Here is a 27,827-nt window from a genome sequence, read left to right on the forward strand (position 1 = left end):
AATTAGAAATGTTTGCATGTTTTTTATTCTTGCCATTTCAGATATGGGAGAAAGGACTACCGTAAATGTAAGTGCAGATGGCAACAATGGAACCATAGAGGATGGTAGCGACAGTGAAAATATTCAAGCAAACGGAATTCCAGGAACACCAATTTCTGTTGCTTATACACCGTCCTTACCTGATGACAGATTGTCTGTCTCTTCCAATGATACTCAGGTAGAAATAAAGGAAAAAGTCCTCTTCATCTTAAACATTGATAGGCTACCAACACCTTGTGGTGAATATATCCAGTTGATAGTTTGAGGAAATAAAAACTTTTTTCTTATTGATGTAAATCTGAGCGGTTTATTCCTTTAAAATATTGATAGCTAAATTTCCAACTTGGAAGCATGTCTTGTAGGTGTTCACATCCCCCTCCCATTGAAATTACATTAAAAAAAAATTATTATCACATAGTCATAGGATAATTCTAGTATACTAGGAGAAGAAAGAACTTTTTGCTAGAGGACATTGTCTTTGTTTAGGGCTACAGTGAAATCCATACTGTAGTAGTGATAGGTCCTTCTCATCCTTCCTCCCCTGTATTTGGTATATTTTTTCCTTAATTTTTTTGATGAGGGATCCTACCCTGAATCATTGCCCCACACATAGGGGTAAGTCTTCTTGGCCTTGCTGGCCTTCACCAGTTAACAACTTTTAAACATGGCCTGGATAGTCTCAGGAGAAGGCAATGGCACCCCACTCCAGTACTCTTGCCTGGAAAATCCCATGGATGGAGGAGCCTGGTAGGCTGCAGTCCATGGGGTCGCTAGGAGTCAAGACACGACTGAGCAACTTCACTTCCACTTTTCCCTTTCATGCACTGGAGAAGGAAATGGCAACCCACTCCAGTATTCTTGCCTGGAGAATCCTAGGGACGGCAGAGCCTGGTGGGCTGCCATCTGTGGGGTTGCACAGTCGGACACGACTGAAGTGACTTAGCAGTAGTAGCAGGATAGTCTCAACTGTCTTACATCTTATCTGCACAGAGTAGACAAAATATAAAGTAGGACAAAAACATAAAATACCCAAAGACAGGTACTAGAAAGCATAGCTTAGGCCATGGATGAGGTATCTTATCAAAGCATGATGTGCTGTTAATAGTTTCTGTTAGCATAAACTGGGTAAACGTTACGAGTTTGGTAGCTGGGGGAATATTTTAAGAGATATTTATTGTTGGGGATGGGAGTGGCGTGTCACCATAAAAAAAAAGCCATGTGGCCCATTCCTCATCTGATTTTCCTTCCAGTAGAACCCCACACCCTACTAATTGAGTAAAGTATATCAAAGACCGATATGATTTTATACTGGCAAATGCCTTTATTTACATGGTGTGTTCACTCATTTAGGAATCTGGAAATTCTTCAGGACCTTCACCTGGTGCTAAGTTTTCCCACATTTTACAAAAGGATGCCTTTCTAGTATTCAGGTCATTGTGTAAACTGTCAATGAAACCACTATCAGATGGACCACCGGATCCAAAGTAAGTCCTCAGCTGTTCTGCCTGACTGATGCAGGTTTTGAAGCTTGAACCTTCCTGTGTCTTTGGGGTTTCTTTTTTCCTTTTTGTCTTTTAGAACCTTCAAAATTATTTTTTAGGGTTATTTTACTTTAAAAAAAAAAAGGAATTAAAAAACAGTGTCAAAATTTAGCTAGAGTAGATGCCTTGCACTATTTCTGAAAGCACTCAAACAGCATTATAGAATTGTGTCTAGTTCATTGTAGGTGCTCAGCAGGGATTGAATGACTGAGTGAATTATTTTTTCAGTGTAGTAAGTAACACTGGAAGTAATGTAGCCCTTTACATGTATCCTTATGCTAAGCTTCTGAAAGCTACCAGTTGAACGGTAATAAAACCTAAGAGAAATAAATCTTAAAAGTCAGAATGTAAGATAATAACATATTCATTAAGGTCTGAAAAAATGCCATAAGGTAACTTTCTCCTGTGGGGAGCAGGAAATACTTTAAGATAGGAGTCACTTGTCTGATTGCCATCGTATATATTAGTTTAAACAGTAGGGAAGTACCATCTTTCTAAGTCATAAATTGTCAAATGTCTTTCCATTTAGATGATTCCAATGCAACTGATTCCTGCTGAAGATTGAGTTTGGGAGTTACTACTAGAGAGCTTTGCTCCTCTGATGTTGCGACATGATGTGTTGTTATATAGAATGTCAGTTTTAGGAGAACTTTCTGGAATAAGACAGCTTGGAGAAGGCCTGAGTGATTTTTAGGAAGGAATATTGAAATGGGGGGAAATTCATTTTAAAATTCATTTTAAAAACTCTTTCAGTTTCTAGATGTCAACTGGGAAGAAGACTGGAGACAGTTATAATAAAAACTTTATAAGTTTTGGGAAACCACATTTGTTACACTTTCTACAGTTTTGTTTTATTTTGTCACAGATTACTGATTCAGTGAGAAACATCTTTTAGGCCCAGAAACCTGGAACTCTCAAATCTTTTTAGGCCCAAATCCTGAGAGGCAGAAGTACAGTTTATTGATTGTTACATATTTTGAAAATACAGATGCTACATAAAAAGGATTAAGGTTGTTCAGATTACAATATAAATGTTGATTATAACTATGTATTTTAAATTTTTAGTATGAGAGGAGGCGGAAACTGACAGTTTTGACATCTCATTCTGGATTGATGAAACCTTCTTTAAGGAGAAGATAAGAATTTGGTCTTAGTGTTGAAGGCCATTTTTGCCATGATTTAAAAATATTATTGACCTTAAAAGCCTTACAGGTTTGATTTTCCTAAATCAAACCTTTAATATTACAAAAGATAATTATGAGGAATAATGTAAATTATCCTCCTACATGGTGGGCTTAAATCAAATACTAGGAAATTTTGTTGGAACATAAAAAAGACCTTCTTGACCACCAGAGTCATTAAATACTGGAACTGAATTTTGAAAGAGATCAGATTTTCCACCCCTAAAACTGTTCTTTTTCCAAAATATATGATTTTCTATCTTGAATGGCATTTTGCCAAAATTAATGATCTTTTGTATATAGTTATATAATTTCCTTTTTTGTCTTTGCTTTTCTTTATATTTTGTGGCCTTTCTAAGATGATGATACAGGAATTGTTCTTTAAGCTGAAATCATATTAATAATTTGAAATTGCCCCATGAAAAACTGCAGACCTGTAATTTTCAGCTTCTTTTGCCTGTCAGAAGTATACTTGTGTTATAAGACAGTGATTTGCTCATTTCTTCATTGATAGATATCTTATACATAGTAGATACTTAATGTTTAGATAAGTACATGAATAAATCCATTGATTATTTTGATCCATGCTAACAAGGCATTTTGTTAGATGCTGGGAATACAACTGGTAAAACATTAAAACTCCTGTGTCAGAGAATGGTAAGCTACAGGATTTAATTACTGTTGGAAATGAGCAAAAAGGGTGATAAATGTGAGCTAGACTAGGAAGTAGCAGTAGTGGATAAGCCTGGGAAAGCTCAGCATCAGGGGGAACACCTGGCCCACTCTGTATTTTCCTGTAGCTATTCAGTCTTAACTCTCACTGTTTCTAACTTGATTTATCTACTTTTTGGCAGGGTGGTTGGTTTGGTTTTGGTAATACTATATTTGCTGTACATACGAATTCTTAGATTCAGAGGCATAGGCCATCTTGGAAATACGACTGTGTATTAATGAGCTGTGATATTGTTGGTTCCAGTTTTATTTCAAAGATGGCAGTATTTTTTGTGATTCCTATTTGCATAAAATTAAATACTCCCTGTTAATTTTAGGTCCTTGAGTCACTTGACACTTTTAACCATAAAATTTAAAATAAGCAAAAAAAAAATTTTTTTTTAAGGTAGAAATCAGAGCAATTAAGTTTACTATATGGTGGAAATGTGACTGAGTACAATTTGGAATAAATAAATATAAGAACCATCTGCTAAGCATTTAAATGTGTCCTGTATTTGAAAAGTTGCCGAGAATAAATCACTCAATCTCCTTGGTCTTTTGGACTTAAAAAACCTGTTTCAGTGGGAGAAAAATTGCATTTGTGAAATCCTGATAATTAAAATTCTAGATGTTGATCAGAAAAATAAAATTTTAAATTTAAGCTTAAATGTATTTTTCAGCTTTTCATTATAAAAACATTTATTAATAGAGTGAATGGGTAAGCTACTAAGAGGTACAAGTATTCTAAAAGCCTCTTTGTATTTTTTTTTTTTTAAGTTTAAATGGTTACTGAAAAAGTAAGCTTTAAACAATGCTTTGTTAATGCCCTAATAGTGTTTTTTATTACTGTTCAGGATTTTTGAGTAGCATAACTTGGAAAAAAGAACTTTGGAACCTATTTATACTAAATTTGGCCCTTCATCTGAGAAGTTCACAGTGATTTCTAAAGAGTGAAATATATTTGTGAAAGAAGGGAACAAGGTGTAAATCTTTTCTTGTTCAAAGGAACAGTCAGCTGATGTTAGATATGTGTGAATGATTGTTTCCCCATTAAAGAGTTCTTAAAGTTATGTGATAGAAGAGAACACCAGTGGAACTACCTATCACTAGTGGCTAAGCTTACTAGTGTACTTTTCTTTTTTTATGTTGTAGAATATTCTCTTTCTTTGCATGTAAAGGTTTATGAAATTATGTGGTATGGGAAATATCTTCGGAACAACCCGTTGTCACCATGGTGCTAAACTTGTCCATATACTGTGCCTTCTTTTTTGTATTTTAGGTCTCATGAGTTACGATCCAAGATTCTTTCACTGCAGTTACTTCTATCCATTCTGCAGAATGCAGGACCTATTTTCAGGACAAATGAGATGTTTATTAATGCTATAAAGCAGTATCTGTGTGTTGCACTCTCAAAAAATGGAGTTTCATCTGTCCCAGAGGTTTTTGAGCTTTCTCTTTCCATATTTCTTACTTTGTTGTCAAACTTCAAGACACATCTGAAGATGCAGATTGAGGTATGTTCTGCATTTAGGCATTGTTGGATATTACATTTGTTACACGTTAAATCATATTTTAACACACTGGAAAGTTATTTAGAACGTGAAATAATATTTGTGTATTGTTGTGTAACATTTGCCTACAAAGTGCTAAGCACTCAGTAACCACTAAGTATGCCAAATCAAATTAAGGCATAGCTCCTGCATTCACAGAATTTATAGTAGCTCCATGAGTGATTTTAATCATCTTGAATTAATTTGGTCCTCACAATAACTTTCCCATTGTATGTATGGTACATAATAGTGAATTTCGTTATCTTAAAAGGAACCTCTAAGTAAATACTTTGTCTACGTGGTTTTAAGCCATCTAAGTTTTTAGTACTTTAAAGAGGTGATCAAGAAGAATTATATTTTAGGGGTTATATTTCAGTTCAGTTCAGTTCAGTCGCTCAGTCGTGTCCAACTCTTTGCAACCCCATGAATCGCAGCACACCAGGCCTCCCTGTCCATCACCAACTCCTGGAGTTTACCCAAACCCATGTCCATCGAGTCGGTGATGCCATCCAACCATCTCATCCTCTGTCGTCCCCTTCTCCTCCTGCCCCCAATCCTTCGCAGCATTAGGGTCTTTTCCAATGAGTCAACTCTTCGCATGAGGTGGCCAAAGTATTGGAGTTTCAGCTTCAACATCAGTCCTTCCAGTGAACACTCAGGACTGATCTCCTTTAGGATGGAGTGATTGGATCTCCTTGCAGTCCAAGGGACTCTCAAGAGTCTTCTCCAACACCACAGTTCAAAAGCATTAGTTCTTCGGTGCTCAGCTTTCTTCACCATCCAACTCTCACATCCATACATGACCACTGGAAAAACCATAGCCTTGACTAGACGGACCTTTGTTGGCAAAGTAATGTCTCTGCTTTTAAATATGCTGTCTAGGTTGGTCATAACTTTCCTTCCAAGGAGTAAGCGTCTTTTAATTTCATGGCTGCAATCACCATCAGCAGTGATTTTGGAGCCCCCAAAAATAAAGTCTGATACTGTTTCCACTGTTTCCCCATCTGTTTCCCATGAAGTGATGGGACCAGCTGTGGATGTGACTGGTGACAGAAGCAAAGTCTGATGCTGTAAAGAGCAATATTGCGTAGGAACCTGGAATGTTAGGTCCATGAATCAAGGCAAATTGGAAGTGGTCAAACAGGAGATGGCAAGAGTGAACGTCGACATTGTAGGAATCAGCGAACTAAGATGGACTGGAATGGGTGAATTTAACTCAGATGACCATTATATCTACTACTGTGGGCAGGAATCCCTTAGAAGAAATGGAGTAGCCATCATGGTCAACAAAAGAGTCCGAAATGCAGTACTTGGATGCAATCTCAAAAACGACAGAATGATCTCTGTTCGTTTCCAAGGCAAACCATTCAATATCATGGTAATCCAAGTCTATGCCCCGACCAGTAACGCTGAAGAAGCTGAACTTGAACGGTTCTATGAAGACCTAGAAGACCTTTTAGAACTAACACCCCAAAAAGATGTCCTTTTCATTAAAGGGGACTGGAATGCAAAAGTAGGAAGTCAGGAAACACCTGGCCTAACAGGCAAATTTGGCCTTGGAGTACAGAATGAAGCAGGGCAAAGGCTAATAGAGTTTTGCCAAGAGAATGCACTGGTCATAGTAAACACCCTCTTCCAACAACACAAGAGAAGACTCTACACATGGACATCACCAGACGGTCAACATGGAAATCAGATTTATTATATTCTTTGCAGCCAAAGATGGAGAAGCTCTATACAGTCAGCAAAAACAAGACCAGGAGCTGACTGTGGCTCAGATCATGAACTCCTTATTGCCAAATTCAGACTTAAATTGAAGAAAGTAGGGAAAACCACTAGACCATTCAGGTATGACCTAAATCAAATCCCTTGTCATTATACAGGGGTTATATTTAGGAGATACGAAATTTTAACTTTTGTTTTTTTTCCCCCAATGTGCTTATAGTCCTCAAGTTTTCTCTCAACATCTTTGGAACTAGAATATCAGTTACATCATTCTAAAATATTTCCAGAGACTTAGCAAAATGAAACTAGGGAATGTTTCCAACCATGGCATGTATTTTGCAAGTGTACCAATTCATGATCTTTTTTCACACCTTCAAATAATTCAGTATATAAAAACAGTACTTTATGTTTTACCTATTTAATGGGTTTCTTTTTACAATTTGTCCTTTGTGGAAATACTGTTCTAGTTGGGACATGATATATTTTAGAAACACTTTTCTGCTAGTCAACTTTTATCTTCATGTTTTGTTTGATATGGTATGCAAATTACATTTTAATTTTTAATCCTGACTCAAGACTAATAATTCATTAGCTCACAGGAAGGATAAATTATTATTTTCCCAGAGTTTTGATATCTCCTTTATTATAAATGTTCATAATTCATTAGCTCACAGGAAGGATAAATTATTATTTTCCCAGAGTTTTGATATCTCCTTTATTATAAATGTTCTGTAGTATCAAAATTCATGTAGAACATTATTATGGGAATGAGACAGAATAAGGCTTTGGTATTTAAAGTAAAAACTTTTAAATTTGGGTCCTATTTTTGAACAGGAAGCAATTTCTGGTGCATTTTTGTTGTAAAGTTTTAGAAGTTTGCCATATGTTAAAATAATACAAAGCAAAACTAGAAAGTTACTATTTTTAGATAGTTTTTTCTCATTATCTTCAGGAACTACAAATAAGAGACTTTAAAATAAAAACTTGTGGAACTTTTGCTTCTGTAGCAAACTAAAAGTATTTCATTTGATGATGAGGCATTTAAATTGACATTAGAGAATTTTGGAAGACTTTTGTGTATTCAATTACTACTACTCTGAGATGACTACTTTAAGTACTATTTAGATGACTGTATGAAGTATAAATTCTTATGGAACCAAATACCATAAAGTTCCTTTAAGTTGTGATTACTGTTTCTGTAAAGTAAATTTTATATAAAAAAAATTTGTGTAGGCATGAATTTAAAGGGAAATAATTACAGAAATTTCCTGTCTGTTCATAGATGGTAGATTCTCATTAAAACTATTGTAGTAGTAGTCTGTTGTGTTTTTTTAAAGCGATCAGGTTTATTTCACTCTTGATTGTCCCCTGTGGGGAGAATATGAAGATGAAACAAAATAAATATAGATATGCTTTTGAGAGTACTGAACATATTCAAATGCAAGATGAACTGTGTTCCAATTGGAGAAAAGCCAATATAAGACAGCCTAAATTTGCAAAACAAAATTGAGTTGGTTGTTACATGAAGATTTATTTTATGAGAATATTCACTTCAGAGTTTTTATAATGTGATTTTTCCTTGGGTAGTAACTTACATATCTATTTCAGAAAATATAGTTTATACACACTTTTTCAAGACAATATCTATTATGTGAAGACAAAGTACTTCTGTTATTTTACATGTATTTCATGATAGGTGCTCTGTAAATCTATAGAGTTTTTTTTAGAGCCCCTGTTGATTGGCATGGTGTCTTAAATTACTCTGATAGTCTTTTGCTTATTAGTGCAATTCTATAACCCATAGGTAGTAGCTAAAGACTCTTCCCCCCATTTCTCCAAATTTGTATTTTTTATTTATCCCATAAATCAGAGAGCTTCACACTGATTCACAGCACCATTAGAGCTTCACATCTTTCCATGGTGTACTTACTCCAGACAAAATATCCAACAGTTCCATTTATTAAACAATTAGGTCCAAACAACTAAACAGCTATTTTTCTGAACAATGAAGTCTGCATTAAATTGAAGAAAGTAGGGAAAACCACTAGACCATTCAGGTATGACCTAAATCAAATCCCTTACGATTATACAGTGGAAGTGACAAATAGCCTCAAGGGATTAGATCTGAATAGAGTGCCTGAAGAACTATGGCTGAAGTTAGTGACATTGTACAGGAGGCAGTGATCAAAACCATCCCCAAGAAAAAGAAATGCAAAAAGGCAAAATGGTTGTCTGAGGAGGACTTACAAATAGCTGTGAAAAGAAGAGAAGCAAAAGGCAAAGGAGAAAAGGAAAGATATACCTATTTGAATGCAGAGTTCCAAAGAATAGCAAGGAGAGATAAGAAAGCCTTCCTCAGTGATCAGTGCAAAGAAAGAGGAAAACAATAGAATGGGAAAGACTAGAGGTCTCTTCAAGAAAATTAGAGATACCAAGGGAACATTTCATGCAAAGATGGGCTCAATAAAGGACAGAAACGGTATGGACCTAACAGAAGCAGAAGATATTAAGAAGAGGTGGCAAGAATACACAGAAGAACTGTACAAAAAAGATCTTCACCACCCAGATAATCACGATGGTGTGATCACTCACCTAGAGCCAGACATCTTGGAATGTGAAGTCAAGTGGGCCTTAGGAAGCATCACTAGGAACAAAGCTAGTGGAGGTGATGGAATTCCAGTTGAGCTATTTCAAATCCTAAAAGATGATGCTGTGAAAGTGCTGCACTCAATATGCCAGCAAATTTGGAAAACTCACCAGTGACCCCAGAACTGGAAAATGTCAGTTTTCATTCCAGTCCCAGAGTAAGGCAATCCCAAAGAATGTTCAAACTACCACACAGTTGCACTCATCTCACACACTAGTAAAGTAATGCTCAAAATTCTCAAAGCCAGGCTTCAGCAATATGTGAACTGTGAACTTCCAGATATTCAACCTGGATTTAGCAAAGGCAGAGGAACCAGAGATCAAATTGCCAGCATCTGTTGGATCATTGAAAAAGCAAGAGAGTTCCAGAAAAACACCTGCTTTATTGACTATGCCAAAGCCTTTGACTGTGTGGATCACAACAAACTGGGAAATTCTTAAAGATATGGGAATATCAGACCACCTGACCTGCCTCCTGAGAAATCTGTATGCAGATCAGGAAGCAACAGTTAGAACTGGACATGGAATAACAGACTGGTTCCCAATAGGAAAAGGAGTACATCAAGGCTCTATATTGTCACCCTGCTTATTTAACTTATATACAGAGTACATCATGAGAAACGCTGGGCTGGATGAAGCATAAGCTGGAATCAAGGTTGATGGGAGAAATATCAATAACCTCAGATATGCAGATGACAGCACCCTTATGGCAGAAAGTGAAGAAGAACTAAAAAGCCTCTTGAAGAAAGTGAAAGAGGAGAGTGAAAAAGTTGGCTTAAAACTCAGCATTCAGAAAACTAAGATCATGGTATCTGGTCCCATCACTTCATGGCAAATAGATGGGGAAACAGTGGAAACAGGGACAGACTTTATTTTGGGGGGCTCCACAATCACTGCAGATGATGACTGCAGCCACGAAATTAAAAGACGCTTGCTCCTTGGAAGAAAAGCTATGACTGACCTAGAAAGCATATTAAAAAGCAGAAACATTATTTTGCCAACAAAGGTCTGTCTAGTCAAAGCTATGGTTTTTCCAGTAGTCATGTATGGATGTGAGAGTTGGACCATAAAGAAAGCTGAGCACTGAAGAATTGATGCTTTTGAACTGCGGTATTGGAGAAGACTCTTGAGAGTCCCTTGGACTGCAAGGAGATCCAACCAGTCCATCCTAAAGGAGATCAGTCCTGGTTGTTCATTGGAATGACTAATGTTGAAGCTGAAACTCCAATACTTTGGCCACCTCATGCAAAGAGCTGATTCATTTGAAAAGACCCTGATGCTGGGAAAGATTGAGGGCAGGAGGAGAAGGGGACGACAGAGGATGAGATGGCTGGGTGGCATCACCGACTCAATGGACATACGTCTGAGTAAACTCTGGGAGTTGGTGATGGACAGGGAGGCCTGGCATGCTGCAGACCATGGGGTCGCAAAGAGTCGAACATGACTGAGCGACTGAACTGAAATCTGCATTTGGGGGGCGAGGTTGGAAGCACGCATAAATTGAAAGAAAAATTGTTTTATATCATTCTTAAATAGTCAGCAGTTACTGACTACTGGAATGTATGAGCCTATAGGTCACTGCATAACTTCTCAGACCTTGAAATCAAACTGGACACTGCCACCCTCATTTCTTCAGTTGATTTTCATGCACTACCTGCTTTTCATAGCAACCACTAAACCCCAGGTTTGCAAAAATGATGTTGTCATTGAAAGGAATGTTGTGTGATCTAATTGATGATGAAACTGTGAACAGTCTTTTGAGGTATCCACAGATACTCAGAGGGACTGTTGTGTTTCCCTCTGGATTTTCCCTCAAATTCTCGTGGCATCCTTCTTGAGTTTGCTGCAGCATTCTGGGGTGCCTTTTCAGTATTTGGGAACTGGGGCTGCAAATATGCATTGAATGCCTACTGTGTTTGCCATGCAGTGTAGACACAATGCTTAGCAAGAGTGACCTTGTATCTACCCTCTTAGAGTTTACAGCCTTACAGGAAATACTGACATTGGGCAAGTCATAGAGAAGCTCATTACAAGGGTTCATCACCCATTTTGGGAGGAGAAGATGTTAGTAGTCCTAAATTATAAATATGAATTTTTTGATTCATAATAACATGTGCCATAAAAGTTACTATGTCGTTCTAGGTTTTCTTTATCACTCATCCCCTCTTAAGTTACAGTTACTTTTCCAAAATAAATATGAATCTGAAAATTCTTAGCTCTTAAATTGAAATTAATTAGGTTAACTAAACCCTTTGTGCTTGACATTATTTGAGGTAAACAATAGTTAGAAATAGTTTTATAGTTTTCAGACAAAAGCAATTTCCACTTGTGTGAATAATTATAAAAATATAACAGTATATGAGAATTAGATCCTTTTTATTGTGTAGATTATAACATTAGTTACTTTAAAATCTAGGAACCGTCAGGCTTGCCCAGTACTATAATGTCTGAAAAAATGTAACTGATGAATATAGTTTATGGTCTACGGGGGATTAAAAAATGAAATAGAAGTTTTATTAGTTTTGTAAATATATTTAAGAAATAACCTCCCAGAACTCCAGATTTTTTGCAGATTTCTTTTGTAGTGACTGTGTGATAAAATACAGTGATGTGTGAAGTACAGTTCTTTTATTGCAAAGGCCAGTGGAGGTGACCAACCCACGTTATTGAAGTCCTGACTTTTCAGAAACAGAACTCTAAAGGAGTTGAACCCCAGGACCCTGGGTCCTGATCTTTGCTTTACAGCTTAGGGATATTTACAAAACAATCACATATATGAATTATAAACAATATTTTAAATAGAGTTTTTTCCCTAATCACAGGTGTTCTTTAAAGAAATTTTCCTATATATTTTGGAGACCTCTACCAGCTCATTTGACCACAAATGGATGGTTATTCAGACATTAACAAGGATTTGTGCAGGTATTTGAAATTATCCTTCTTTATCTCTTTCTTACTATGAGATATTTAAAAGGCCATATTCTAGATGCCTTTTGTTAAAATTCACATAATGCACTGTTACAGATGCTCAGAGTGTAGTGGATATATATGTAAACTATGATTGTGACTTAAATGCGGCAAACATATTTGAACGACTAGTAAATGATCTGTCAAAAATCGCCCAAGGACGAGGCAGTCAAGAACTCGGTATGAGTAATGTTCAGGTAAGAACTTGAAATACATTTTCAAATTGGAACTTTGCCAAGGAAGAGCTGTTTGTTTTCCTTAAAAGATTTGTTGTTGTGTTATTGTTTTTATGAATTCTTTTGTAGGAACTGAGCCTAAGGAAAAAAGGTTTAGAATGCTTAGTGTCAATTTTGAAGTGCATGGTTGAATGGAGCAAGGATCAGTATGTGAATCCCAACTCACAGACGACTCTTGGTAAGCTGATATTTGAACCTAATTTTTCATCATTTAAGTAAGTGATACTGTGGAGGATGGTTGCAGATGCCACTGAACCAGTTTCATCACATCTTTACCCATTTAGCTGATGAAGCAGAGTTCTCTGTTAGTTAAATAACGAACTTAAAATCATGAATTTCCCAACTTAGTTATCCAAACTTTTTTCTTTCTAAATCTTCCAGAAGTATTTTGAATATCATATTAAAGTGAATCAAAAAAAAAAATAAAGTGAATCGTGTTTGTGCAACTTTGTTAGAGGATAATTATAGAAGAAACATATAAAAGCCAGAAATGTTTTAAGAAGGTTGACTTGTTCATTTATGTTTGACATTTACCCTTACTCATAGAAAAACTCATAGCTGCAGGGTCATCTTGGTGTTATCTTAGTTAAGAGTCCTTTGAGGGAAAACTATTCCAAAACTGTCCCTTGAGCTGAGAGCAGAAACCCAGTGGATACTCAGCACTGTAGTTGTGAAAAGAACTGATGGTGCAAATTGTACACATACTAATTGCAGTGTGTTGTAGTATCAGTGTGTATGATCTGTTACGGTACTTAATACGTTATTTGTATTAAATAATAGATATGTAAGCAACATGAAAGTATCTTGCCTTATTTGAGAAATCTTTTTCCTTTGACAGAATAATTTACTGAGGCAGTTTTTCTACTTACAGGTCAGGAAAAACCCTCAGAGCAAGAGACGAGTGAAATAAAACACCCAGAGACAATAAACAGATATGGAAGTTTAAATTCCCTGGAGTCAACATCATCATCGGGAATAGGCAGCTACAGCACACAGATGTCTGGCACTGATAATCCGGAGCAGTTTGAAGTCCTCAAGCAGCAAAAAGAAATAATAGAACAAGGGATAGACTTGTGAGTGTACGATTTTAAGGAGAAATGTAACTGAATATTGCTCTGCCAGTTCTGTGCTGCCTTGCCATGGGTTTCTTTACATCTTTGGATTATATTTAGTCCCATCTTACTCCCACCCTTCAGTGAATAAAATGGGGCACAGTTCTCCCAGACCCAAGACTTCTGGTGACTCCATAGTTCGTGCCCCTTGTTCATTGGAGTCTAGCCCAGACAGACCCTTGTGATGTGCATTAATTTTGTATCATGTTTTACATGCAGTTGAACATCATCCAAGCAGTTTTGCTTTGTTCATTTAGCTTAGTTACAGAATCCCCCATTGTATTCCCTAAGCAGGTGAGAACTCAAAAAATTTCAAGTATAGAACATCTCCTGCTAGTGTTGCTCCTTCATAGGTTTTATATTTTCCCCACTTCAGTTACAGATGTGCTACTCTTATTAGTGATTTATTGTTACTGCTTGCATTTTTATATGTTGATAAGGTGATCACCTCCTTTTCAGACTTGAATACTGTACCAGACCCTGCTCTTGTGAAGTCAGTTTTCCTGCTAAGCTGTGTGCTATCAGCTCCTGGGCTGTTTTGGGTCTAAAAGGCCCATACTGCTTTCCTTCCTCTTATCGCCCATCTCTTCTTTCAAAGAGATTCTCTAAGGAAAATTGAACTTGCTGGCCTTTCTCCATGAATCTCAATCCATGAATCTAAACTGTTAAAAAAAAATTCCCTTATATGTTTACTTGGCTTGCTACCTCCACTGTAAAGCATCTCTTCCTGAATCTTAAGCAACAGCTTTTGCTAAATGTTCAGGAGTCCCTTATCACTGTTAATGTAAAAGAAAAAAAGTTGATAAAATGTATACATACTCATCGTCATAAAACTATAAAATCTCAAAGGTAGCCTCAAAAACAGCCATCAATACTTCACTTATTCATTTATTCTAACTGTTCAGTCAGTATTTATTGAAGTCCCATCTGTTGCAGACATTATGCAGAGTGCTGGGAAACCTGATGAATGAAACAGTCCTTGTTTCTGGGGTCACAGGGTCTAGTATGTGCAAACAGATGCCCATGTTGAAATTTTGCAAGTCACTCGGCAAACACATGTTTGCTACTTGGGACTGTTTACCAAGAACCGTGAAGGTTCAGTTCAGTTCAGTCACTCAGTCATGTCCGACTCTTTGCGACCCCATGAATCGCAGCAAGCCAGGCCTCCCTGTCCATCACCAACTCCTGGAGTTTACCCAGACTCATGTCCGTTGCGGAGAAGGCAATGGCACCCCACTCCAGTACTCTTGCCTGGAAAATCCCATGAACGGAGGAGCCTGGCCGGCTGCAGTCCATGGGGTCACTGAGTCGGACACGACTGAGCGACTCCACTTTCACTTTTCACTTTCATGCCCTGGAGAAGGAAATGGCAACCCACTCCAGTACTCTTGCCTGGAGAATCCCAGGGACGGGGGAGCCTGGTGGGCTGCCGTCTATGGGGTCGCACAGAGTCGGACACGACTGACGCGACTTAGCAGCAGCAGCAGCATGTCCATTGAGTCGGTGATGCCATCCAGCCATCTCATCCTCTGTCGTCCCCTTCTCCTCCTGCCCTCAATCTTTCCCAGCATCAGAGTCTTTTCCAGTGAGTCAGCTCTTCTCATGAGGTAGCCCAAGTATTGGAGTTTCAGCTTCAACATCAGTCCTTCCAATGAACACCCAGGACTGATCTCCTTTAGGATGGACTGGTTGGATGTCCTTGCAGTCCAAGGGACTCTCAAGAGTCTTCTCCAACACCACAGTTCAAAAGCATCAATTCTTTGGTGCTCAGCTTTCTTTACAGTCCAACTCTCACCATCCGTACATGACTACCGGAAGAACCATAGCCTTGACTAGACGGAGCTTTGTGGGCAAAGTAATGTCTCTGCTTTTTAATATGCTGTCTAGGTTGGTCATAACTTTCCTTCCAAGGAGTAAGCGTCTTTTAATTTCATGGCTGCAGTCACCATCTGCAGTGATTTTGGAACCCCCAAAAATAAAGTCAACCACTGTTTCCGCTGTTTCCCCATCTATTTGCCATGAAGTGATGGGACCGGATGCCATGATCTTAGTTTTCTGAATGTTGAGCTTTAAGCCAACTTTTTCACTCTTGTCTTTCACTTTCATCAAGAGGCTCTTTAGTTCTTCTTCACTTTCTGCCATAAGGGTGGTGCCATCTGCATATCTGAGGTTATTTTTCTATTCGATACTACAGTCCAAGTATGGGCTTCCCTGGTGGCTCAGAGGTTAAAGCGTCTGCCTGCAGTGTGGGAGACCTGGGTTTGATCCCTGGGTTGGGAAGATCCTCTGGAGAAGGAAATGGCAACACACTCCAGTATTCTTGCTTGGAGAATCCCATGGATGGAGGAGCCCAGTAGGCTACAGTCCATGGGGTCACAAAGAGTTGGACACGCCTGAGTGATTTCACTTTCACTTTCATGGGCAAAATATGTTTTCTGCTAGTACTGAGTGATGTTCATAGTGGAGTGTTACACAGGGTTATGCCAAGGTAGGAAAATTCATTTTGAAGTATTAATACTCAGGAGTGAGGGAGTACTCACTGCCCCTGAGTGGATGTCTCCCCTGCCTCCAGTTATCCTCCCAGCCACTGCGCTTGCATTCTGCTTCACAACTTCAGTGAGCACAATGTGCTCGCAAGGTACTCTTCTCAGCTCTTCCTTTCATGCCACCACTCTGTCTGGTCCCTCCTACCTTCTGACCATGCCATCTCAGTCTTGGTATGGGCTCTTCATCCAGACCACATGTCTTAACATTTCCAGGGTTTGTCCCTCATGACTTCAACTACTGTGTGCTTACATCTCACAACCCTCAAGTGTTATTTTTCACATAAAAACTCTACTGAACTCCAGACTCTTCTCTAATTGCCCGTTGGACATCTCCCCTGGACACTGCATAACTTCTCACACTCGGCATGTCTGTAACCATATTTATCAGTCTCCATAATCAACTCCCCAGTACAGCCCAAAGCAAAGGACAAACAGAAAACCATACTGTTTCCCATCCAGGCTAGTAACCCCAGCATGCTACTAAGTTATGAGTTAGCATCCCAGGAATTACCTTAGATGTCCTCAGTTGATCTGATCTGTCACTAAATCCAATTGATTCTACTTCCAGAATATTTCTGCAATTTATTGTCTTTGTCACCCACAGTTGTTTCCTCAAGTCATGCCATCACCATTTCATGCCTTGACTAGTAAACTCTCTTAGTTGACTTGCCTTTCTTTGGTCTCATTTATTCTGTTGTCTTTTCTTACACTTAGCTGGGGTCATCTTTCTTTGAATAAAGTCTGCTTCTGTTTCCCTCCTCTCTCCCTCTGAGAGAGGATAAAGCCACAGCTTTTTCTAATAGCACATAATACCCTCATGATTTAAATCTGCTGGACTCTTAGGTTACTTCTTCATCTCACCTGATTTTTCCAGCAATTCAGAGCTATTTAATATCATGCTGTTTTATGCTTTTGTGTATTAGTATGACCTCTTCCTCTCTGTCTGGGATGATTTTTCTTACTGTTCATAAAAGTTGTAAGCATTCTTAAAAGCTCAGTTTCACAGTCACCTTCCTAGGAACTCAATTATGGTCATCTCTGTTAACCAGTCACCTCCTCTGCTGTGCTGTCTTCTCAATAATACATTATTTGTTGCATTTTCACTATTACATGTTTTCTTAATTTATAAAAATTTAAAAATAATTTTTACTATTACAATTTAAAAAAATTTTCCTCAATTAGAGTGAGAGCTTCTCAAGAGCAGAGGTTGTGTTTATCTCTGGGAAGGATGCTTGATTTTGATTTATGTATGTGGCAGCAGTTTAATTAAGAGTTGATTAGGGGAGTGTTGGGAGGACAGAGCAGGGGAGGACATTTCAGACAGACAGAATGGCACTTGCAGAGGGACAAGAGGATGTTTGAGGACCATGGTTAAGCGCGGCTGGGGCAGAGGTGGCTGGGTAGTGGCAGGAGGTGATATGAGAGCATTGAGTTGGATCCAGACTACAGGGGCCTCTTTTCTCCGTGTGAAGGAGGTTTTGTCTTGTTCTCGGTGTTGGTGTGCTATTGAAGGATTTTAAGCCAGAGGACCAACAGTGATAGATTTCTGTTTTCGACACGTGACTTTGCCAGCAAGCTGAAGAAATTATTGGAATATGAGCAAAACAAGAGATAGGGAGACCAATTAGGAGCTCTTGCAATACCCAGATGACAGGTGATGGGGCCCCAAACTAATTATTGGACCAATGAAAGGAGAAAGGAAATGATTTAGAAACAGCAAGGTGACACTTGACTTGGATATTAAACCATGGAGGAGGATTCCCCAGTGAATGGAGCACAAGGGCATGTGGAGGAAATAAGATGCTGCAAATGCTTTTTGTTTAGGGAATGAGAAGGGGATGCATGGAGGTGGATGAGAGAGGAACGAGCTGTATGGAGGAAGGTTTCGTATGTCTGTCTAATCAGTGTGAACTTTATTTTGAAAACACTGGGTGTATAAATTTTTTTTATAAAGGAAATAATGCCATCAGGTTGTAGTTAAAACAGTCACCAAAATTCCAGTTGTGTGTTTTAAAAGCAGGAAACTTAGAATTAATCATTGGATAAAAGGAGAATGAGCCAAGATTACTTGAGCACCTAGGGAAACTATATATTAAAAGCATGAGATGTTTAGTATTCATATCCTTACTCAATTCATCTACTGAAGGGCCTTATCTCGCATAACATGTGAAATGATCTGTATCAATGGTAAAGATTGCCCTCCATTTGAGATTCTTGTCTAAGAAGAAAAAATAAAGAAAACTTTGCATAATATGTTATTTTTTGTGCATTTGTTCATTGATTATTTTAAGTAAACTGTTTTCTAAGTGCTGGAAAGCTAATTTACTGTAGTTTTAGATCTTTTCAGGGATTATGAATGGTTTTCTGTTTCTAATGTTCCTTTTAACTTTAACATCATCCAGATTTACTAAGAAACCAAAGAGAGGAATCCAGTACCTCCAAGAACAAGGGATGCTTGGCACCACCCCTGAAGACATTGCCCAGTTCTTACACCAAGAGGAAAGATTAGACTCTGTAAGAACACCATGTTACTTCATCCTAGCCTTTTCTATAGGATTTCTTTTTAAGTTAATATGTTGCTGCCCCTTTCAAATGCCCTCCTAAGTATGTAAAAATAAGCTAGCTGTTCTTAATTTTGCTTTTTAATTTTCTGTACTCAAAAAAAATCTTGATTTTTTGTTTTGTAATGCATTTGGTACGTTTAACTTCATGTTCAAAATAGTTAATTAACCCTGTGGTTAATGGACTAGTTAACTGTAGATCTTATGGGCTTCTCTGCTTTTTAAAAAATTGGGTGTGTGGGAAATGCAACGTTCCACTAGGGTATCAATTTCTCTTTTATTCTTCAGACTCAAGTGGGTGAATTCCTGGGAGATAACGATAAATTTAACAAAGAAGTCATGTACGCTTATGTGGACCAACATGACTTTTCAGGAAAAGATTTTGTTTCAGCCCTTCGTATGTTTCTGGAAGGATTCCGTCTTCCAGGGGAAGCTCAGAAAATTGATCGATTGATGGAAAAATTTGCTGCAAGATATCTAGAATGCAACCAAGGGTAAGCAGGATTCAGAGTCGAATGTTTACTGATTGCTGGCTGTGTCCAGACCCTCTTCTGGGAGCCTCGGGTGATCCATAATCCCCTGCCCCAGGGAACTTAGATGGTCTGCGACCTGGAAGTGATGAGACAGTTCCATAAAATATTATGAGATAGAACATAAATCTTGAGAGAGAAAATGAAAAGTGATGTGGGGTTAGAGGTAAGTTATTTAAATGATACATGTAAACAGTATAAGTTTATAACATGACACATTTATTTTTCCAGACAAACCCTTTTTGCTAGTGCGGATACTGCTTATGTTTTGGCTTATTCAATTATCATGCTTACCACAGACCTTCACAGTCCACAGGTATGGTATTAACCATAATTTTAAAATATCAGACATCCAAGAAGTGTTTAAATTTCATTTGCTTCATAAAATTGTAATTCGTTCTTGAATATTAAGGAACTGTCACTTGATTTCTGATAGCCACTAATAAAAACATTATTTTTAAGGTTTTAGGTTTAGTTTCCAAAAACTTGGGGAAAATTATCTTTATAAATAAACCTATTTGCAATAATTTCTTAATGCTTCTTAGGAATAAACTACTAATGATACCTGTTGCTCTTAAGAAATAAACTATATACTTATTACTAAGCTGAGATGAACTGGACAAATTGTAAAGTTTGAGATTAAACTTTATAGGAATTGTTAGGATATGTATTTTTTAGGCAGGATTGATACGGAAAGTATTGACCACATGTAAAATTTTAATCATTTAAAATTTGTCTTTGGCTTACTACTGGCAGTATTGTAGAAGCAACTCACTTCCAGGGCTTTCATTATCTAGCATGACACTTTTTCCCATGGTTTTATAAAGCAGTCTACAGATAAAGACTTATTTTAATATTTTCATATCAAGAGTTTTCTGTCAGATTTTTCAGTCTAAACCAAAAGTAACTTTACATTTTACTGCCTCCCTTTGTTTTTAGAAGATCATACTTTTATTAACAGATTTTGTTCTGTTAATGAATTATCAACGTTAAACACATCTGTGTCATATCTTCTTAATTTTCTTTCTTATTGTAGTTGATTTACAGTGTTGTGCCAATCTCTGCTAGACAGCAAAGTGACTCAGTTATACATATGTGAAAGTGATAGTCGCTTGGTTGTGTCTGACTCTTTGCAGCTCCATGGATTGTAGCCCTCCAGGCTTCTCTCTCCACGGGATTCTCTGGGAAAGAAGACTGGTGTGGGTTGCCATTCCCTTCTCCAAGGGATCTTCCCGACCCAGGGATAGAACCCACGTTTCCCACGTTGCAGGCAGATTCTTTACCATCTGAGCCACCAGGGAAGCCCCAGTTATACACATAGACATTCTTTTTTTAATATTCTTATCCATTATGGTTTATCCTAGGATATTGAATATAATCCCCTGTTCTGTATAGTACAACCTTGTTGTTTATCCATCCTATATATAATAGTTTACATCTGCTAATCCCATACTCCCAGTTCTTCCTTCTCCTCCTCCCTTACCCTTGGCAACCACAAGTCTCTTTTCTATGTCTGTTGAGTCTTTATGTTTTGTAGATCAGTTCATTTGCGCCATATTTTAGATTCCTCATACATTCTTATATATATATATGTACATTCTCGTGTAGGTTATTTTCTTCTAAAACTTCCTTGAATATTCTTTCACAGTTTCCAGATTGTTACAAATTTCTGAACCACATACCAGTTAGGGAGCTTTCTCTTGAAATCAGTGTTGTGTCTTTGTGGCCCTGTTGCTGTCACTGACCATGTGCCTGGAGTCCCACTCTAGCAGTGCTCGCTGCCTCTGAGATGCTGCTCCCTGTGAGGCTGGTGTCCTTGCTCCCATTCAGCCTGCCAGCTCTCAGACAGCTTAGGAGTCCCTGTGAGGATAGGTGGCCTGTTAGAAAATTGAACCCCATAATCAGGACCCCATGTGATTTATGATGCAGGACCAGATGAACTGTAACAAATGATAGCTTTTTTTTTTTTAAAGAACACAAGTAACTTTAAAGAATTTTCTTAAAAACTAATTCTCTGCATTCTTAATTGTTTTCGGAGTTAAAATATAAGTGAATTTCACAAGTCATTTATGTTCCTCTTCTAACTAGAACATTTATAGTTAGACTACCTTTTATATGTAGTGTGAATCAGTTTTAAAATTTTGAGATATATTTAGAACATGTTAAATTTTTTTGTTTATTCATCTTCATCAGTGGTAACAATTGGCTTGAAGAGATTTAAGCATTAAAGCTTAATTAGGCACAGCTTAATTTAAGCACATGAGAATAAATGTCAAGTGTAAAGTGTTCCATAAAAGATGAGCTGGAGAAGAAAAGTAGGATTATGTTTTACACTAGTCCCAGAACCCCGCTATGGCAGAAGTGTTCCATTTGAGCAGTGTGGTTTTATTGTCTGTACCTGAAACTAATGTATTCTCTTCTCTAATCTTCTGGGAGCTCCTTCCCCTCCCTCCCAACCTAGATCCACAAATATACTTTATTGCTACTTCAGATTTTCTGCCAAGATTTGTTTTGTGTCCGTCTCTGTCTCTCATGATATGATGTTAAAACATTGTACCATGTTCAGAATCTCCAATGATGTTAATCTTCTTGTAGCCTCTTACTGGAAGCACTTGTATGGTCATTTATTTTGATGTCCCTGGGTCATTGCTTTTTTAGTACTCATTAGAAATTTAGGTGAAATGACTTTCTTTTAATGTTTTTTAAGTGCCTTAACTCAAGTTCTTAAAGTTTTAGTATATTAGAGCGTTTTCCCTTGAGTAATAATGATTACATTTGAAAACTTTTATGGTAATATTTTTACTTTTTTGTAGGAAAACTGCTCCTCTCATCTTTTCTGACATTCTACAAAGATCTGTTTGCAGAGTAGTCAGAACAGGTGGTGCAGTGGTAAAGAACCCATCTGCCAGTGCAGGAGTCGTAAGAGACGCGGGTTCGATCTCTGGGTCAGGAAGATCCCCTGGAGGAGGGCACAGCAACCCACTCCAGTATTCTTGCCTGGAGAATTCCATGGACAGAGGAGCCTAGTGGGCTGCAGTCCATGGGGTTGCAAAGAGTCGGACACGACTGAGCACATACAAACACAAAACTAGTTAAATGTTTGTATCCCAGTTACTAGGTGTTCTGGACCTTCTGGTTTCTCTATAGTTATTTTTGCAAACTTCTGATGATTTATTCCTGGGGTTGATTGTTATTCTATGTACCTTAAAAATTTACAAGAGCTTTATCTTTAAAGGTGCCTTAAATTCTTTGTGGAAAGTGATAGGAATATATTTAATAATAAGTAAATGTATCTTCAGAGATGTCATGACTTCTGGGTTTTATCCATGGGGTTTGGAGATGTAAAGCAGAAAAGTTTTGGTTGTGCTAGTTACCAAGTTCAGTGGCAGGGCTGCCATCTTACATACTACAGATTTATACTCCACAGACTTAACCGTGGTATGTAGCATGATGTTCCTGTTGTGTGTACTCTTAAACAAGATGAAAAGTTCAAAGAATACTTTGCTCACATCACCTAGCATTCAGTTAACCATGCTGAGTCAGTCAGCAAGGTTGTTACCTGATTTTAAATAAATTTAAGGTTTTGTTACTCTCACATCCACTGTTTCATAAAATCATTGCTGCCTAGAGCTCTTAAACCTTGGGCAAAAATAATTTCATTATTCCATCTGCCTGTTTTCTTATCACAGATCACTCAGGGGGACATCACAGCAAGGTGAATTAGCATATTGCCAACCTAGGTCTTTGCTACATTGTCCTCATTTTCTGTGACTTCCTATTTTCACTTTAATGTCTGCCTTGTTTAGTATTTTCCACTTGCTGTCTCAAAGTATTTATAAATTCTTTTATATGAGTATTTTTCTGTTCATTTTTAAGAATTATAACAGTTGTTCATTTCTAGGTTAAAAATAAAATGACCAAGGAACAGTACATTAAGATGAATAGAGGCATCAATGACAGTAAAGATCTCCCTGAAGAGTATCTGTCAGCCATCTATAATGAAATAGCTGGAAAAAAGATATCGATGAAAGAAACGAAGGAACTGACAATCCCTGCAAAGTCAAGTAAACAGAGTAAGTGTCCAGATCAACTGAATCCTGGTTGTTTAGGAGGAAAAAATATGATTCTTAAAAAGTTAAGTTAGAGTAGACCAAGTATCACTTATTCTAATGAAAAGTATTATAATATATTGTTTGATGATCTGATTATGTCTTTCTCCATATCCTGAAGAAAGATAGCACTGACCAATGATAAATGGAAAATGGTACATACTATGCATGAATTAGCATGTATTGAGTATACACTTGTCCACGAGGCAGTTAATCTCAGCATGGACTTGGAGAACAGACAGATTGGTTAGGCAACCCCAGTAGTCAGACTTCAACTCTTCTTTCTTCTGCCTCCTTGTTGTCTACAAGCAACTTATTTCCATTGGTTCACCTATCATTACATGTTAACAGAAGCTAGAAGTAGGGGTGATTCAAGGAGATAGGGAAGGTTAGGATCATGGGGGAGCTTGGGGGGTTGGAAATCACTACTTGAAATGCACCACAAATTATATCACTCTGGCATTCCTAGATCTGACCAGCGTCAGGAGCTACCTGTGCCTGGCTCCATTCTCAACTTCTGTATGTGTAGACAGTGGTGATTAAAGTAGAGCTAAAATCAGACTACAGGCGTGAGGTTAGGGTAGTGGCTCAGTAATACAGAAGGAGAGCTCCTGCCTTTCTGAGCAGCTTCCACTTGGAAATGAAATCTCAAGCTTCATCAAAAAGAACAGATTGCAGCAGCAAAATTCTGTTTACAGGTTATTGGTGTTCGATTGCTAAGTCGTGTCTGACTCTTTGCGACCCCATAGACTGTGGCTGTTGACAGGAAAGAGAGTCCAGAAGGCCTGTGTGATATGTGTGTTTCTAGAAGTTGATGAAGAATTACAAGGTGGGAGTCAGAGACTCGGGAGATAACGTTAGAAGAAATAGTGGAGTATAAATGGCCTCTTTTGGGGAGTATGGGAGTGATTTTGAGGAATTTTAGTAAGTTCTCCCTCATTTTATAGACAAGGAATCAGAAGTGCAGAGAAATTAGGACACTTAGAATCAGAGAATCTATGAGCTGAGTGCAGTGCAAAAGCTTTTGTTAAATCTCTGTACCTAAAACCTGACGAGTGGCAAAGGCCGACCCAGAAGTCAGCCTCCTTGGCTCTTACTGCAGTCCAGCACCAGTCAGCAGTTCACATGGTAGTGTCATTCTCTTCTACTTAAAAAATCATTAAGTGTATTGATCAGGATTTCATTTTTACACCTGAGTAGATGCCAATTATCTGATTTCATTTTCTTTTTCATACCCACATAATGATATCTTCCTATCCCTCTTTCTCTGGCCTGTTCTGTATACAGTGGTAGGAAGTCACTGAGAAGGCTGGGTGTGGGAAGAGGGTGGCAGGGTGCTGGAATTCTGCAGTCACCCTGAGTGTGAGGCCTCTGTTTCCTCGTTAACTCAGGAGACCCCTCAGGTCATACAGGTGTACCACGGCCTCTCGTCTGTTCTCCCAGCCCTTGTTTGGGTTGTTTCCCTGGCGCTTTCAGTGTGACGGATTTGTGCCTACTCTTTCCCTTTTCATAGATTTTCTGCATATCCCTGAAGCCTAGTTGAGGACTTTTTTTTTCCCATTTTTGAGGTGAAATGCATATAACACAAAATGAACTGTTCTGAAGTGAACAGTTACTGGTATTTAGTGCCTTCAAAGTGTTGTGCAACCACCACCTTGATGTAGTTCCAAAATATTTCATCACCCCCAATAAAGCCCCATATCCATTAAGCAGTTCTTCCATGTCCCCTGCCTTTCCTCAGCCTTTGGCTAACCAGTCTGCTTTCTTTTTTATGGATTTACTACTCTGGATATTTCATCTAAATGGAATCGTATGTTGTGTGGCCTTTGCATCTGGCTTCTTAGGACCATTTTGAATTACTATTTACTGGTAGTGTTGATTATTTTATGCTGAAACATCAAAATATCATTCTTAAAGACTTTATATATTAAATGCTAATAGTGTTTGCTGTTTCAGACGTAGCCAGTGAAAAACAAAGAAGACTCCTGTATAACTTAGAGATGGAACAGATGGCCAAGACCGCTAAAGCTCTCATGGAGGCTGTGAGCCACGTTCAGGCACCTTTCACGAGTGCGACACATTTGGAGCATGTGAGACCCATGTTTAAGGTAAGAGTTATTAATGACTTTTGGTTGCAGTATATACATCTGTATATACTGCTGTTCAGCATATTTTTAAGTTAAGGCAGTATGGTGATACAGCCCATTATTATAGACCCAGAAGTGAAAGCCATATTATTATGCATGATTCATAATTGATAGATGTGTGATCTTAAGAATAGAAAGGTTTGGGGAGAATTAATCTCTGGCCTGGTTTCTTCTGAGTTCTCTTTAGATCTCAGGAGTTCCCTGATATCTCAAAGTGACCTTGAGCCTCTTGTTGTCTTCCAGTGCCTATGGCCCAGGAGCTAATCCGAGGGTTCTGAGTGCTCCTGGGACCAAGAAAGTAGCTTTGGGAATGAAAGGGAGTTTCTTTTATGTTTATAGATCAGTAAGGATGGTACTTCTGCTTGATAATTTGATTTTCCATTTCTTCTTCATTTTCTTATGCTTTTTTTCTATTCTTTATTCAAATTCCAGAATGAGGAAGCAGTGCATCATAACGGTTGTAGGGAAGTGGAGGGGAAAGTGTAGGGAAGTCAAGGAAAATGGGAATTTTTCCTAGAGAAGGAAAACTGGGTCAAGTACATGTCTGTTTGTGAGACAGTGCAGTTAGATGGTCTGTGGAGGGTGAAGGTTATCACTTGAGTTCTTCAGACATTAACTGTATTTGTGTGGGTAGTAAAAGATGGTGATATTTCAGCTCTAATATGTTAATAGTTCTACTCTTGCTTTAAGGTCTGTGTGATCGTGATATTTCTAAAAGTTGATGGCGAGTTACAGGCTCAGAGTGGGAATTTGGGGAGAGAACGTGAGATGAAATAGTGAAGTATCGCTGGCCTCTCTTTTACCATAATATAGGAAATGAGATTGAAATTAAGAACACTTTATTATGAAATAAATTACAAAGCAAGTTTTTGTTCTGTTTTGAATAATCCTATACCTTTGTTTTGTTTGCAAATGTTTTTGGTAGACAGGAGGTGGAGGATGAAAAAACAAAAAGAATAAGGAACCAGTCATAATTCTGCCACTCAGAACATTTCTCTTACTATATTTACATACTACTTTTTATCTTGTTAAACAGTTGTGATCCTACCATGTATAGAATTTTGTAACTTGCTGTTTCTCACATAAGTGTTTTCCCATGTCATTGGGAATTCTTCATAAATAGCTTTTGTGATCTATTCTTTGGATTAGGTATCATTTGTTTAATCCTCTGAGCTGGAATTGAGAACCTTTCTTCTCACTGCCATTTCTACTGTCATTACCTTTTCAGACAGTGTCCTTCATTTCTCACTCTTAATGCTGGAGTGTTCTCCTATCTGGTGTCTGTGTCTACTTTTGTGCTTCCCTTACCCATTTACAGAACACAGAATGTTTAAAATACAAATGAACTGTCACCTTCTTCCTTAATGCCATTCACTGATTTTGCAACTGTGGTGAAACCTAACACAACCCGAGGGTCTGGCTCCACCTGCCTCCAGCCTCATCACTAGATTTCCTCTCACTGTGCTGCAGTCACACTGGCATTCTTTCTATGTCTATTTCTATTTCTAGAATGCCCTAAATTATTTTCTCTTCAGAGCATTCACACAAGCTGTGTCCTTTGTCTAGAATGCTTTTTCCTTCTTTGCCCAAGTAGTTTCTACTTTCAGTGTTACTTTCTTAGTGAGTTCTGCCCTGGCCTCTCTAAATCAGGTCTCCTTTCAAGCGTGCTGTGTTCTTCCTTCACTGTATTTATGTGTATTTACACATTTGTTTATTTTAAACGTTAATCTCTCTGCTAGACTTTAAACTCTGGGAGGTAAGGGAGTATATCTGTTCTGATGACTTTTCGCAAAGTCTGACATAGTTCCTAGCTTGGAGTTAGTGTTCACTAAGTAAGCATTGGTTGAGTCAAGGAATAAATGAAAGATTCCTAGAAGTGATGTAATATTAGGGATGTAGATAAGAACCTTTTTATGTATGGCCAAATCGTATTCTACAGAGGCTTATACACTTGAGCAGACAGTTGCACTGTCCCCTGGATGTTATTTAGGTATAATTTGATAATACAGATCATTCTTTAATTTGCAGTGGGGTTGTCACAGGCTTAAGCTTATACTTCTCCTTGTAAATATTACATAGGTTTCCAAATAGAGATGTGTTGTTTCTTCACTTAGCATAGGATTCATAATGCATTACTTTGCTGTGATGCTTTGTATTTTAAAGTCCTGCCCGTCATATGCTTCCTATAGCATCTCCTTGTAGTGGCAGTCCAGGTACTAAAGAGGA

The 27,827-nt window shown here is 38.0% G+C and overlaps 1 protein-coding gene and 1 long non-coding RNA gene across 10 annotated transcripts in view; both read left to right on the plus strand.

Annotated features, from left to right (window-relative positions):
* ARFGEF1 (ARF guanine nucleotide exchange factor 1) overlaps positions 1 to 27,827 on the plus strand; it is a 127,709-nt gene that overhangs the window by 65,603 nt on the left and 34,279 nt on the right. For 8 of the 9 annotated variants that reach the window (XR_014057302.1, XM_081503148.1, XM_081503149.1 and 5 more), the window contains 12 exons: positions 42 to 217; positions 1,390 to 1,523; positions 4,752 to 4,986; positions 12,216 to 12,315; positions 12,418 to 12,557; positions 12,666 to 12,774; positions 13,468 to 13,669; positions 18,657 to 18,768; positions 19,104 to 19,309; positions 19,577 to 19,661; positions 23,247 to 23,418; positions 25,411 to 25,562. Coding sequence is in view for 8 of the 9 variants with exons in the window: in XM_081503148.1 (XP_081359274.1) it covers positions 42 to 217; positions 1,390 to 1,523; positions 4,752 to 4,986; positions 12,216 to 12,315; positions 12,418 to 12,557; positions 12,666 to 12,774; positions 13,468 to 13,669; positions 18,657 to 18,768; positions 19,104 to 19,309; positions 19,577 to 19,661; positions 23,247 to 23,418; positions 25,411 to 25,562 (1,823 nt within the window). In the remaining variant the exon portion in view is untranslated. The remainder of the gene's footprint in view (positions 1 to 41; positions 218 to 1,389; positions 1,524 to 4,751; positions 4,987 to 12,215; positions 12,316 to 12,417; positions 12,558 to 12,665; positions 12,775 to 13,467; positions 13,670 to 18,656; positions 18,769 to 19,103; positions 19,310 to 19,576; positions 19,662 to 23,246; positions 23,419 to 25,410; positions 25,563 to 27,827) is intronic. The other variant, XM_081503143.1, reaches the window with a different exon arrangement.
* LOC145510969 (uncharacterized) lies at positions 5,479 to 10,109 on the plus strand. The gene is made up of 2 exons (XR_014057309.1): positions 5,479 to 7,372; positions 7,447 to 10,109. It is a non-coding gene; the product is annotated as an uncharacterized LOC145510969 (long non-coding RNA).

This window comes from Giraffa tippelskirchi, chromosome 6 (genome assembly GCF_054371585.1).
Source record: "Giraffa tippelskirchi isolate mGirTip1 chromosome 6, T2T-mGirTip1v1.2.pri, whole genome shotgun sequence".
Lineage (NCBI taxonomy): Eukaryota > Metazoa > Chordata > Mammalia > Artiodactyla > Giraffidae > Giraffa > Giraffa tippelskirchi.